The sequence below is a fragment of the Serinus canaria genome, chromosome 2 (assembly GCF_022539315.1).
Source record: "Serinus canaria isolate serCan28SL12 chromosome 2, serCan2020, whole genome shotgun sequence".
In the NCBI taxonomy this organism is placed as follows: domain Eukaryota; kingdom Metazoa; phylum Chordata; class Aves; order Passeriformes; family Fringillidae; genus Serinus; species Serinus canaria.
In genome coordinates, this window is record NC_066315.1 from 76,230,917 (window position 1) to 76,246,115 (window position 15,199).

The 15,199-nt window shown below is 34.6% G+C and overlaps 1 protein-coding gene across 2 annotated transcripts in view; it reads left to right on the forward strand.

Annotated features, from left to right (window-relative positions):
• CDH18 (cadherin 18) overlaps positions 1–15,199 on the forward strand; it is a 157,393-nt gene that overhangs the window by 138,388 nt on the left and 3,806 nt on the right. For both annotated transcript variants that reach the window (XM_018926918.3, XM_009095239.4), the window contains exons 8-9: positions 256–377; positions 6,835–6,952. In XM_018926918.3, the coding sequence (XP_018782463.1) occupies positions 256–377; positions 6,835–6,952 (240 nt within the window). The remainder of the gene's footprint in view (positions 1–255; positions 378–6,834; positions 6,953–15,199) is intronic.

Genomic DNA, 15,199 nt, shown 5'->3' on the forward strand with positions numbered 1-15,199 from the left:
TTCATTTTCAGAGTAGCTTATATTTGGTTTAAGTGACTTAAGACTCATGTCATACTTCCCACTCATTTTAATTGCTATTTTTTCAAAACAGGTAATGAAGAACAGCAAACATGTTATTATGTTGTTACCTAAATTTCTGTAGCTGCATCCCCAGTTTTCATCTAGTTGTTGTGTTAAGAAACCACTTTTAAATTGAGGATGACATGCAATAATGAGTATTTTAAAAGGCTTAATACCATCCTGTGTGTTTTGCAGACAATCCTGAGCTAGTGAGCCATGTTCCAGTTGGTGTTAGAATCCTGGATGTCAATGACAATCCTCCTGAGCTTGCCAGAGATTATGATGTAGTCGTCTGTGAAAACACAAAGCCTGGTCAGGTAACTCTCACAGCTATATTTCTTCCAGAGATAAAGAACAGTTGCTTTGTTAATGCCACATATGTCAGAAGTGTGGAACGTGTCATAACTTTTTCTGATTTTACTTTAGCATCTTGTACTTGATTGAAATTTTAATTGTATGAGGCAAAAAGGAGAAAATTTTGGCATTTGTTCAATATCTCTTTCTTATTGCAGCAAAAAAAAATACTCAATCTATCTTCTGTAAAGACAGGTAAAACTTTAATCCTGTCAGATAAGGGAGAGAATTTGACAAGCCACTATCCTGAACAAAGTGAATACAGCAGACTTAAAATCTCTCACCCAAGTGTCACACAGTAGCAATGTTTCAAACGCAGCTCACTGAAGTGGCTGGGGAGCATGGCTCCCTTCCTCACTCTTTGCTTCTTGGTTGCCCTCGCCTATAAAAGGCAACCTTTAAAAAGAGAAACCCTTGAATGGGTTTCTCACAGCTATGAGGATGGGAAGGGCCAGAACTGCAGCTGAATAGCTGAATCATACTCCAGCCACTGCTCCTCTGATTGATGCACGTCATTGCAGCCCAGGGTCTGACAGTTTCGCAAAGTGCTTTTCCTTTTCTGCATGGCCTGAGTTTTACGCACAGCATTGTGCTAGTTCTGCATTATTCCACAGGTTGTGTGTTTCAATTATGATCTTTCCTGAGGAATGTATTGCTAGTAATAACATTATTTTCATCAAATCCTTAAAAAGAGTGTACACAAATGAATAGTGATATATTTTTGGTTTTAAAGCTGAGACTATAAAAATGCTATACACCATCTGACTGCAGCCTGATCAAAGTTATCTTCACTCCACCAGTAGCCAAAAACTGGCACCTAAAGCACAATATAAGAAAAGAGCAAATGTGTATGATACTTACCACAAATTCTTCCCTGGTATGAGATCATTTGTAGGTCATTTCCTGATCTAAATGTGGTTTATGTATTTTTTGATAATCCTTTAATAACCATCTCATATGAACCTGTAAAACTTTTCCTACAAGAAAAGTTAAATTTTTGGTATCTGCCACCTCATGCACCTAGAATTTTGGAGTTTAATTGCATGCTTCAATGAGACTTAACTTTTTTTTTTAATATTTCTATACTGTCTTCATTCAATATCTACCAGTTCTCTTGGGAGAGAAAGAGGGAGTGCAGTTGATCTCTCCTTATTATCACTGTGACATGCATAAATCTCTAGCACATTGTCCCTTAGCTGTCTCTTGTCCTGACTGAGTCAGTCCTACTTAACTGGGGCAATTGATGCTAAAGCCCTTCCAGACTTTTGATCATAAATCTTTTCCTCCTTTAAACTTTCTCCAATTCCTCTCTATTCACCTTGAGAGAGAATCAAGATTCAAGTTGCGGGTATGCAGCGGTTTAAAATTCTTATAATATTTCCTACTTCATAGTATATGATAACCTCTGCTTTGATCTTTAGTACTTTGATAGCAATTTCTAAGAATGACTTTGCTTTTTAACCGCTAGTAAGCATGGAATACACAAAACTATGCCTGCCATAACACCAATATCTTTAAAGATAGCAGTTAGACCAGAGATCACCATCACATGTGTGAAGTTAAGACTTTATGTCTATGTATAATGAATTTTCTCTGTCTTTGTACTACCCGGCTACTGAATATTGCAAGGTCTAAAGCCAGCCCTTTTCTTCTTTGAACAATTCAATATCATGAGTAGATTTGGTGGGCTGATAATCATGCTCTTTATAAAAATACATTTATTATTGATCACTGATCAACAAGTGGCCCAGTATAAGCAGGAAATCACTGTGGCTTTCTCTCCTTGTGTAATATACAATTTACAGAAGAGATCCTATTTCCTGTCTTTAGAGCAATTATGTGTGCAAGAACCTTCCCTCTTATCTAATGATTGCATAGTGTTCTTCAGTGATCTTATTGAGACACTGGAAAATCCAAGTAGGTCTGTCTGTCAATTGAATATCTCTTATTAAATGCTTATTAAATTAAAAATAATGTTCTGAAAACCTCAAATAAATGCAAATATAGAATAATTAGAACTTGTAAAAAAGCTAATATAAGAAAAAATATCCCCTTTAAGCATTAGTTGCAACTGATTTAACTTTTCCTGATATTTTAAAAATATATTATTGAACAATTAATGTTAAACTCTTATAACCAAAAATAAGGTACATCATGCAAATCTGAAGCTATCTCAGAAATGTTCTTTGCTGGGGCTGCTGGGGCTGTTGGTGCTGGTAAGTAGCTAATGTTTTGTAGCAAAGTTTTAATTCTCAAATAGTAGTTTGTCAAATGATAATTAATGGGCAAGACCTTTAAGGGATACAACAGCCCTTGCTCACTGTTTGGGCCAGCCTTGTACCTTTCCCTGAGTTTCTGTTGCATGTCTGAATGACTCCCGATCTCAGCCACACTGCAGTTTAACACCTGAGATTAGTGCTGCTATGGGGGACCCTACAAGCTGCAGTTTAGTACCAAAGGCTGGACCATCTTGATGTTGTGTTCTTCAGCTAACAGGGCTCCTTTACATATGTATAATGAAATATTTTTTATTTGCATTTCACAACAAGGTTTCAGAACAATTGTAACACTAAATAGAAGCCAAAACAAAACACAAAAGTACACGTCTTGCTCAGATGTCATAATCTAATCTAAGGAAAAAAATGCTAAAAATTAGATGGTGTTCAACAAATATTAGGGAGGGGCAAATAGACTGATTGCAGAAAAAGACAAGTGTTCTGTATGCTATAAAGTGTTCCGAGCTGGGTGGTTCTAAATCACTGAAAAGTCAGTATAACTTTGAGTTATCCATCATCCTGTGAGAATGTTTCATAAGATTTATGCCTAAATAACAAATCTGCTTCCATGTTGTACTGTTCCTGTAAGATTCACTATTTCTTTCTACAGCACATCTATTTTGAAATTTTCATGTATGAGACAAACTAACCTGTAGATAGTCATTGAAAGACTTTTTGTGTTTGCTTGTTTATTTTCAGAAGAACTTTTATGGAGTGAATTCACAGTATCATCTAATCTCAGAGCCTGTCTCCTGCTTTTTTCCCTCCACTGCTCTATTTTTTGAAAAAAAAAAATAAAACTTCATGTTTTTAATTCTAGAGCCTTAAGCCTAAATGACCAAACCTAAGTCATGTCAAAAAGAAAATATTTATGAGAAGACAATCATTTCCAGGCTGAAGTGACAGCTTTAGTCACTTAGTAATCATATAGTTGAGAGGATAGACTAAGTATTTGCAACAGATTCCAAGTGAAGCTTGGTTGATATTATATATTAAAGTAGACAAAGTAGCTGTGATTTGATCTTAAATGACACTCAGAATACTGACTTCTCGACATATACTGATTTTGTGAATGACTGTGAAATTTAGCCAGTGTAGGAAAATGACATTTTGCCATCTTCCAGAAAGGAAATCAATGTAGGCTGGCAAGGAAAGCCTCTGCTATGTGCTTGTCATGTGTATATTTGCTTGCTTATTGATTCAATTCTAAAATGATTCTGAGTGGAATTTAACACCTGCTCTCTGTCTTCTTCAATTAGTTCTCTTCAGATCTTGAAATTCTCTTTTCTCATCATGTCTTGCCTTTAAAAAAATATCGTGACCCTTCAGTTTCATCCTTTCAGTGTTGTCAGCTGGGCTTTTCTGAAGCTGAGATTATGTCTTTTATTTTAATCAGGCTTGGCATGGTACTTGTTAAGGTCTGCTAATAGGCTATTAAGTACCTGGCCAATTAATTAGAAATGGGTTAATAGTACATTTGGGTGTCAAGATGATGTGTACTTTTGTTTCTCACTGATGAATGAATGTCTTGAAAACATTTTCTGAAAATGTGTGAACTTCTTGTTTAAAAACAGGTCTCTAAAAATGTTTTGACCTATCATAGTAAACATAAAATATTTATTTTCTAAGTGAAAAAGCATAACTTTTATAACATGTGGTGCTCTGCTTTTTACATACATTCATGAATTCAATGAATACTTGAATTTACATGTGTGAAATCAGGGAATATAGACAGTATGTTTTGAGTTAGAAAGTTAGTCTTAAAACCACATAATTTTTACACAAGTCATGTGTCGCCGAGTCCTTGATCAAAGGTATTTTTGTTGCACAATGGCATGCTCTTGAAGCAGCATTCTGTAAAATGTCACTGAATGTTTTATGTAGCATAGGGCAACAGGATGAAAATTAATCCACCATGCTGTCAAATAAAAGCTGAAGCTGCATGGCAAATTGACTTATATTTTACTGAGAAACAACTCTGGAGATTTACAAAAAATATTTCATAAAATAATATGTTTTTCTTATGGTCTTACCTGAAGTTTTTACAGATGTTTATGACATATAATTACATTTCTAGTATTTGAATAATAACAGAAATCAATTATTTTGAACATAGTGTTCCATCATCCCTTTTTTTGTCATTCTGCGCCAAATATAATTTCAACATTATGAACTAAATATATATAGCTAAGAAAATCCTATCTTTCTGGTTTGACATGATAGTTTCACCAACAGTTGTGTCACCTTTGCAAAATTCAGTAGTAATTCAAAAATTAGCTTTTGCCAAAATTGTCAACCAGTATTGCCATGACTTAGGTAAAAGTCATACACGTGATTATAGATATTTCAGATTTTTTTTCAGATTGATCTTACTCTGCTCCACTTCAGCAAAGAGTGTTATTACAAACTAGTAAAATATTATTAGCAACCATCCTAAGTGCTGTTAATTGTCTCAGATGGGTAGAGTCAATGCAGTGTACTTCATTCTATATAGCAAATGGAATAAGCATTATACCCTATTGAGTTGTCATGGTTTAACCCCAGCTGAAAACTCATCCTCACACAGCCACTCACTCACTCACTCTTTATCTTGAGATAAAGACACTGTAATGGATGTAGCCAAAGCTGCACATGCAAACAAAGAAAAGCAAGGAAATGACACACTTCCCATGGCAGGCAGGTCTTCAGCCATCTCTGGAAAAGCAGAGCAACACCATGTGTAGCAAGGCTGACTTTGGATGACAAACACCATTACTCCAAATGTCCCCTCCTTCCTTCTTCTTCCCTCATCTTTAAAAGTCAGCATGACATCACATGGTATGGAAAATCCATTTGTTCCATTGGGGTCAATTGTCCTGGCTGTGCCCCTCACAACTTTTCCTGGAACCCCACCCCCATGCTGGTGAGGCTGTACAAGACAGCAAAGACCTTGACGCTGTGCAAGCCCTGCTCAGCAATGGCAGAGACATCTCTGTGTTATCAACACTTTTTCCAGCTCAAACTAAAACCACAACCTCATACCAGCTACTGTGAAGAAAATTGGCTCTACCCCAGCCCAACCCAGAACACAGCTTAAAAAATAAAAAAATTAAATTTGTTTTGCTTCTCTTATGTGAATGGAGGTAGAGATCTCTGTGGTGTCTTTCAGTTTTAAAACAGACCAAGCCTCTGGAGTTTGTGCTGTGCATGTTTGAGGTTCAGTCCAGACAGACTATAGCTGAACACTGAACAGAAAAATTCTTATGAAAAGAGCACTTTCCCTCCCCACTTTTATGTTTCCCTCAGGATATCTATGAGCTCTGTGCAGCAGTCTGTGTGGGCTTCACTGCCTATATCACAGGAACAACTTTTATTGGATTCCACTTTAGCACTTGAGTTTCAAGACCCAGCATGAAAATGAAAGCAGAGGTAGAAATACTGTTTGGTCCCACATTCCAAGAGCTTAGATCAATTTTAGTTGAAAGTAAATTTAAAAAACCACCAGGGCTTTCAAAGGCAAAGGTCCTACCTTTCAAAAATACCTCTCTCAGTCATGGTTCTGGCTACATCCAGTTCTGTTGCTTTTGGGCAAACTAAACTAAAGCCAGGAGTGGCTTCTGTTCTTCCTGTTCTGTTCTCTGGCAATTAAAAACTGATTCTTAACAGGAAATTTTTAGCAGAGATATGGTTTGCAGAAATGCTTTAGTTAATTATTTTTCTTTAGCAATATTGAAGAACATTCAATTATTGGGACAGCAGGCAGATGACACTTCACACAGACCGTCCCAGTTCAGCCTGTATTTTGGGTCCATAAAAACAGGCATTTAGCTAAAACTGTAATTCAGGAAGTCAGCAGGATACAATGCAGATGGTGATAATCTCTACACCAGGTCCTGACCATATCAAAACATCAGAAAGTATAGATCCTTTAGATGATTTTACCTGGCTCTGAAGTGTGCTTCCTGAAATATTTCCTGCTAGAGAAATTGAGTTAATGACCCAGTCAATGACCCCATGACTGCTGCTGAATTCAACCCAATCTGTTGAATTCAGCAGCAGTCAAGTAGAAAATTAAAATAAGGTAAACTTGAGCATCCTGCTGAAGTCAGGCACTATATGGGTCAAGTTCAAATTTCAACACATTCACTGTTAATTTTTATTTCAGGTAATTCAGACTATCGCTGCTACAGACAAAGATAACTCTGCGAATGGTGCAAGATTCCATTTTTCTCTTGATGAAGGGCTTTCTTTGAATCCCAACTTTACTCTAAGGAACAATGAAGGTAAATCAAATACATAAATCTCAAAGAAATGGGCTTCTGTTTTATCTGGGCTGTCTCAATCAAATGGAGCAATTTCCATGCATTTCCTGACAGAAACAGAATACTGTAATATGTCATCACTGAGCTGTTGGATATCAAGGAGATGTGTACACAATATATTGGAAACTATGAATAATAATAGATTGCATTTTGTATTTATATTATTCTTTATTTTAGCATTTATGCTTCATACTTTCAGGAATTTTTTTGAAAAGTGGATTAATGAAAAGTATGTAAATTTGTTCTACTTTTAGGTAAATAACATTGATTGGGTACTGTCAAGGTTATTGCCAATTATTGCTTAATGGAGAAAAAAAATTAAGGGGCATAAAAATTGGAATTCATGCTTACTTTTAAAGATTTGAAATCAAGAGAAGATCTTTCTGTGGTTCCTGGATTGTAATCTATCTCTTCATGCCATTCCTAAGAAATTGTTCCTCAACATTGCAATCAGAAATTCGTAGCAGGTAGTCACAGACAGAAAACAGCCCTCAGAGTCTCCCAAACAAGTTTTTCTGAACATTTCTTGAGTGAAAAACTGTGTAACCACCAAAACTCAAACCTAAATCAGCCTAAATCAGCCTTGCTCTTGATCAAGTATTATCTTGGGGTCTCCACTTTGAAACCTGATGAAAATAAGAGTAAACTTTAAATGTTTGTCTTAATTTTCCTCCTGAGATTTGTGTATGTGTATTGTGGGGCTTTCTTTGCACACCTATGTGGAAGTGTGTGGGATTTGCTTTGTTTTACAGTCATGTATTTGTAGTACTGCTGTGGAATACATTCTGAGATCTTACAGATCACTAGTGCTCTGTAATGCATTAGCTCCATCATTGGTACATTTGGTACATACAGTGATATTGCAACAATTCTTTATAGACTTTTTTATCTGTTTGTAAAATCAGTCAGGGAAGGAGATTGCATAATCTTCCTAAATAATTTGTTCCAGTGTTTAATTATACTTACAGAATAAAAAAAATCATGCTATTTATTTAGAATATATAAATGGATTTCATATTCAAGTTCTAAATGAGATAAATAAATATATATCGATACTAATAAATATCATAAATATTGAAGGGCTAAATAATATATTAAAACTTATCCCTAAGTGAGACACCAGCATTTTCCCAGATTAATATATCAATCCCACTGAGATTGTGATGGAACATTATAGAAAAAGCCAGATTGTTGTTCCTCAAATGAAGGACAAGTACTAAAATATTTCTGTATTTTAGTCTGTGTTTCCAATAAACTCCTTGAGTATGTGACTGTGATCTCATGTGAAAGACCATGTGCATGTTCATTTCTATACAAGATATGTATATCAAGAAGTTTTTTCGAATAGCTCTTCTAAAATTGTGGTTTGTGAAAAAGTAGATATTTAATGGTTTTGAACATATTTAAAGCTGGGTCTGTATTATGTCTGTTCATTGCTACCTAAATTATTTAACTACACAGATTTATAAGAGGTCATGAACTACTAACAAAAATTTGATTCAACAATATCATAATTTGAATAGAAATATTCAACTTTGGATAAAAGCCCTTCCTGCTTTTTTTTTTTTTTTCACTTTTCCAAAATCAGTGAGAAATTACTTAGCAATCAACAGAAAGCAATGTTTGGACCACCATAAATTGGATTTTATGGGGGGAAGTAGAGGAAGGAACTGGAAAAAGTGTCTTTTAAGACAAAAGCCTGTTGTGCATTGGGTTTTTATTTCACCTAAGGAAATACAAAATTATGCACTTCCTATAGTGTCTTACATAAACATTCTTAAACATATAGGGACTCCAAAAATGCAACTTCCAAACTGGCCATATAATTAAAAAATACTACCTGACTCAAATCACAACAAGAAATTTCTATTAAAAGTAAATACATAGTTATGATTTTTCTTGGTACAAGGCAATTTGAATCTATTGTTTAAACATTGTCTTTTATTGGGACCTTTTCTTTGAGACACCATCTACACATAAAATATTAGTAAAATACCTATGAAGTACATGTACAATATGCAGCTATCTAGCATTTACAGCTTTCATATTTCTCATCTACTTCGATTTAGAAACAGATTTTCTGTTGCTTTCTATTATAGGAAATAACAGAAAGAAGGTAGGCAGGAAAGGCTTTTTTTATGTCTTTGACAAGTTTGCACTTTTGAAAACTCGTGTTTTCAAGCATCAGGCGTTAAAAATAATCAGAATGCTCTGAACAGAAGACAGCTGCTCTGGATTTCCAAATTGTATAAAGACTGGTATTTTGGGAGGGTTTTATTTTTTTTGTTTATTATGTTTTTTAAAGAAAAAAACCTACAAAACTTGCCTTAAGGGGTTTTATTATTCTACAAAACATTAAAATTTTTTTAAATGTTTTGTAGAATGATAAAACCCAAATTCTTAATTTCACACAGGAAATGGTAGTTAGTAGTAGCTGTATCTGTCTCTACAAAACTATATTTCTCTTGCAGTCGCCTTCTAATTCAGTCATCCTCTCCTTTTATTTTTTCAGGAAAAGGGTTCCATTTCATAAAAATATCATAATAGACATTTTTCCCCTTTGTTTTCATAATCCAAAAGAATAGTTTTGTTCTTGGACCCTAAATACACTTTTCATGAATGTACCCCTACTCATTTATTATCAGTATACTCCACAGCAGTGCACTAGATCTTGAAATATTTATGCTTATATCTATACACTTGGACTGAAATCTAGGGCTTGTACAAGCATAAGATTTTGTAGTTTGTTCCTATCTACCTGTACAGACTGCAGCAACATAGAATCCCAGTGTGGGTATGATTCAGCTCAATAATCTTCTATGGCTTCAGCAAACTTAATAGGTATTAAAGTTTCAGTCCCTGTAATTGGTCATTGGACCAGGTAAACTTTTACCTCTTGGGCCTGAACTTGTGCATTTCCTAAATGAAAATCTCCACAATGTCAAATCTCTATTTGTGGAATATTCACCCTCATAATGCAGAGCTTAAAACCCTCAGGGAAATGTAGGTCAGGACAGAGTCACAGGGCTATACAACATATAGCATCCAGCAAAATCAAGAGTTCCTTGGATCCCCTTCTGTATTCTGTTTGTGCTACAATCTTCATTTGAAAAAAAAACCAAAAGGAAAATATGAATATGATAGGTTTTCTCTACTGTATTCTTAAGGTACATGAGATTATTTGTTGCTATTTAAGTTTTAGTGCATACTTTAAAAGTACTGTTCAGAGAGAGTAAAATCTTACGAGTATGAACAAGAGGACAGAATATAAAATGATGCAGTATCTATGCTCATGTAAGCAAGGCAGAACAAGAGTTGGAATAGAATTTCTTTGTTATACTAAGAAATTGCATTAAGTTGTAATAATTTTCTGCAGCTTTAGAGAGCAAACCCAGAGAAGAAACCTTTCTTTTTTGTTTGAGAATTGAACTTATGAAATTCTTTTAATGAAAACAGGTTTGTTTGCAATTTATTTTGCCTACAAAATTGTTACAATTTCTATTAAAACCTGAGAAGCCAAGTACTTTTCCTGCTGTGCTTTTACACTGTAAATTAGATTCTACATAACTCATTTAATTCTTGTCTGTGTTCTCTTCTCCTCACTTTCTTTTTTAGGATATTGTCATAGATAATTTTTTTAATCCTAATATCACAAACTTATGCATTTTACATAATCAGAAATATCTACTTTTGCATATCCCATTAAAAATTTCCCATAACTATATGGGGCTAAAACCACCTTCTGTTTGGAAATCAGAAATCAGAATAAGGACAACAGAAGTTCTTCCCAATAGATCCATTTCTATGAATTCTAGAATAATTTTTTTTCTTATCCTAAAAATAATAATATTTTTCCAGATGCCTAAGGAATTGCGGATATATTTGCCTTTTTTTTTTTGTTTGTTTGATGGAAAATGCATCTGAATGTGTCATTATTATCATATTTCCAAGCATTAATGTGTAGAGTCACTTCTCTTTCAGAACTTACATAATATTTTTCAAGAGATAAAAAAAGCTTGACCCCTCAGAGAACAGTTCACTCAGAGCATTTAAGAAATTTCTGCACTGTAATGCACTGCTCTGCTGGTGCTATTTTTTAATCATGAGATATGCAGCTTTCTTTGGATACTTAGTGGTATTGTAAATTTCTTAAACAAAAAGGGTTTATGCAGATAATGGACACATTCACCTGACACTGCCAGTGAGATCTGTGCATTCTCTTACTTCAATAAGTTGAGATTGCTGACTTCTGATAGGAGACTGAGTTTAGCTTACTTTCAATGAAGAACACCTCCCTAGAGAATGCTTAGCATTTGTTTTCCTCTTCTTTTATTTCTTCAGGACAAAGGTTTCATATCACAAAAGCATTTGCAATTTATTTTTCCCCTCTACCCACTTATCTCAAAGATCTGGCCCTTTGATTATTGCCCAGTGATGGAGAATATTCTGGAATTGGAATAAAGGTATGCCATTTTTTCTGATACTATAATTCTGGAGATTCCATTTTCTTAATTTTATGTCAGAAGATCCATTAACACCCACAGAAGTGGAGTTGTGTTTTTCTGAAAAATTTAGAGCATGATGAGTTCAATGGCATCTGTATAAAATGAAGTTTTTAATGTATTCATCCACCCATGCCTGTGATATATATTAACCTTTTTCCCTTTGTCCCAAATCAAAAAATTGTAAAAAAAGAAAAAAAAAAAAAAAAGATACATTTCTTCATCATTGCTTTTATTTAGAAAGAGAACAGCCTCCAGAGAGTAATTGATCCCCTCCCAGTGTGAATATATTGCAGAATGTTCTCTTTACCACTCTGCCCTTCTTATTTCCTACCATATTGGACAATGTGTCTATGAATTAACTTCAGAGCCTTGCAAGCTGCAAATGAGTATGCCAGATACCACACCATGACTTAGTTGTTCTAGAACATCTAAAGTGGCTTTTAAAATTATTGGATTGAAGCCCCTACTTTGAAACCCATCACAAGAGGAAAACGCCTGCATAGTTCCGGCTTCCATTTACATCACAGAGTCGTGCTTGCTCTGGTTATGTGATGCTGTGAATTACTGCTGACCCTCTGTAAAATATCATCCTGAAAAGAAGACAAGTTGTAACTGGAGAGAAATGATATCTGAGAAAGTGCAAAGATAGCATCACACATGGTGACTGTAAGTACAGTCCACAAGTACTGTTACTGTAAATGGATTGAGTGTCTGAGTAAGTATTATCACAGAAACAACATATGGAAGTTAAAAAGGAATTCTACCATGATTACACCAGAACACCACGAGCAGCTACTGTAGAGCGAAGACATTTTCCCTCTTCAGGCCTCTGAACATCTTTGAAAATTTTTTTATTTAAAATTTTAGCTCTAAGATTGATCGTTAAGTTATTTTAGTGCATAGTGTAGAGGTTCTGCATTTTTTTTCTGGACTGCAACTTGTTGGTGATTCAAAAACCAACTAGAAGCAAATAACTATATTTCAGGCCAAAAATGAGTTCTATGTTACTTTTTGTTTTTTGCTACCCACTGAACTAGAAACTTATAACAGCTTCTTGCCCATTGGCAATGGCTTTGAAGACAGCAAAAGAGAAAAAATATTTACAAGAGTTATCAATAAAGAAATGAAACAGAAATGCCTATCATGTAGTTTGCATAAACAAATTAACAGCTCAAACTTTAGAAATGTAAGAAATGCAAATCAGTCCAATATATCTTCTTTGGTTTTAATTAGTTTATGACTTCTCAGAAAATTTATAGTAGTTGAACTGCTGACACAAGCAGAACTGAAAATTGAAACATGCCTTAAGATATAAATAGGATTTTACTTTTTTTTTTTTTTACCTCCATTTCTCTTGTCTCTGCTTTTAATGCTTAATGTGTCAAAGGAATTCTCAAATTGTGAATAATAAATGAGCATCCTCCAATGCGCTCCAGCAGTCAGCTTCCATGGCCTCACCATTGTATCTCTGTTTCCTTGATTTTCCTATGCCCTCATTTCCTTATTTAGCTTAGAAGCTCAATGTAAAATGGCAGACATGATGGAAAAAAGACTGTGATAATGGCCTTGTGTACAGTGTGCAGCCTGGATTAGTAAACCATGACATCTTCAGAGTGTGAAGAGTTGCTGTGTTAGAGCCATCCAGCATTTCCCATGGATAATCTCAAACTCGCTTAGGATAAAGCTTAATTCTAGCTGACATATTTGCAAAGAGCAGCCCAAACAGGAGTAAGTTTAGGTCATTTGAAAGTTTAGATCATTAAATGGAGCAATGTATAATACAAGGTAGCAGAAAAATATTTCTTTCTTAATGGGGGAATTGTTAATTTTCCTTAGCAGTCAGTCCTGTTATCTCCAGTGTGTCCTGGTTCTTATCATACTCCTCAGGTGTGAAGTTCACCATTTAAATCTATTGATATAAAAAAGTCTTTCCTTCCAGGTCTAGAAGAATGAGATCTGTAGTGCTCCTCATCCTATTGCTATTTCTGCTATCCTATACTCTTGCCTTCCCCAACTATTTGCTGAATCTTTTTTCAGATACCAAAGAAATTTCTCACTGCATAACCCCCTGGCTCCCTTTCAAACTACTGCTGTTGATATAACTTTTTTCCCCTTTTCAATAAACTCTTTTCTAGGTCATCGCTGTCAGACTCTATACTTGGATTCCTATAGGTTTTACAGATGGAGAGATTTTTTTTGTTTTGTGCAAAGCCCTTAAAAGTTACTGTCTTTCTAGCTCTTCTCTCAACATGTTCCTATAATGGTTTTTGACAAGGAACAAAAGCAATTGAAATTTGAAAGCTCAGAACACCAGCATGCTGGATGGTTTTCAGGATGCAGTCAATATTGCAGTTTCAATATTGCAGTTTGGCTGCAATAAACTTTTTTTTTCTCCATTCATTTTGTTGGAATATCTTTGCATGTAATTGTCCTCAAGAATGGGTCTGGATCTCTGACTAGAAAACCAGAGATGTAATTACTGAGTTATGACTTTGATAATATTCTGCTATGCTTGATTCTCAGTGACCTTTGGAAAATCAGACAAGATTTCCTTTTTTGAAAAAATGTTAGATATCTTCTTTGTAAAATGTTCTAAGAAATTTAATGAGAAAAAAATAGTTTGTGACAGTTCAGATACTTTCCAGTATTTTACTTATATGTAAACATAATGCACTAAGTTACCATATTTACATCTGTGATAGAGAAATAATGAGAAATAAGACCTCTGATGATATTGGGAACAGAAAATTTCCAAGCCTGTGTCTCAAAGATCATAGATTTTATTTGTGTTAAAATTTGTGACATTTCATCAGAGGAAAACTTTACACGGTTTCTTTGAGAATATTTATCACTGGGTATGTTATTACAGAAACTTCTGGGTATGTCATGTAACATCTGTTTCTACAGAAATCTACTTACTACCCGAGAGAATACAAAAAATAAAAATTCATCAGGGCTATTCTTTGAAATTAAAAATTTTGTACTGGTTCCCTTTTTCCTTAATTGTGTCTTACACCAATATTTCATTGGATATTATATTTATTTCTATAATGTTAATAGTAGAAGAAAAACAATTTATTATTGAATGAAAAAATACAACACTGAAAGAAAAAAATGTCTATTTTTTAAAAATTTGTATTTATTCTTGACAGTATAAAAATATCAGTTCTTTTTTTGACAAGACCTTCCTCCCAGAGAAGGGAGGTTTAATTATAGCTTTTTTCACATTTTTTCACTGTAGCATTGAATTGCATATTTTTCCCATTTCTTCTTTTTTTTTTCTCTTCTTTTCTTTTTTCTCTTAGCTTTAATATCTTTTTCCTCACAATTTTCCTCCCATCTGTCCACATTTACCCTTGTAGCATACATTCTCACATCTCAATGTTCTTTCCTTTACATCTTTGCCAATAGTCTCTGTGCTAAAATTACTGCAAGATCCCTGATCAGGAGTCCTCAGTTTTTCTTCATTATGCTCAGTCTCTGATGCTTTTGCTGTCAGCAATCATTTTCATTGCTGCTACTGGAGCTGTGCACTGGATCATTCACTCTTTTCAAAATTTAAGTCACAGGCAATAAGCACAGCACTCGGCCCTGCACCTCCTCTTGACTCTGTAGAGCCCAACGGACCCCAGATGTCATTATCAGTTGGGCTTTTCTCTATTGAATTCACAAAACAATGTGAAAGTTGCATTGCAGATCCACA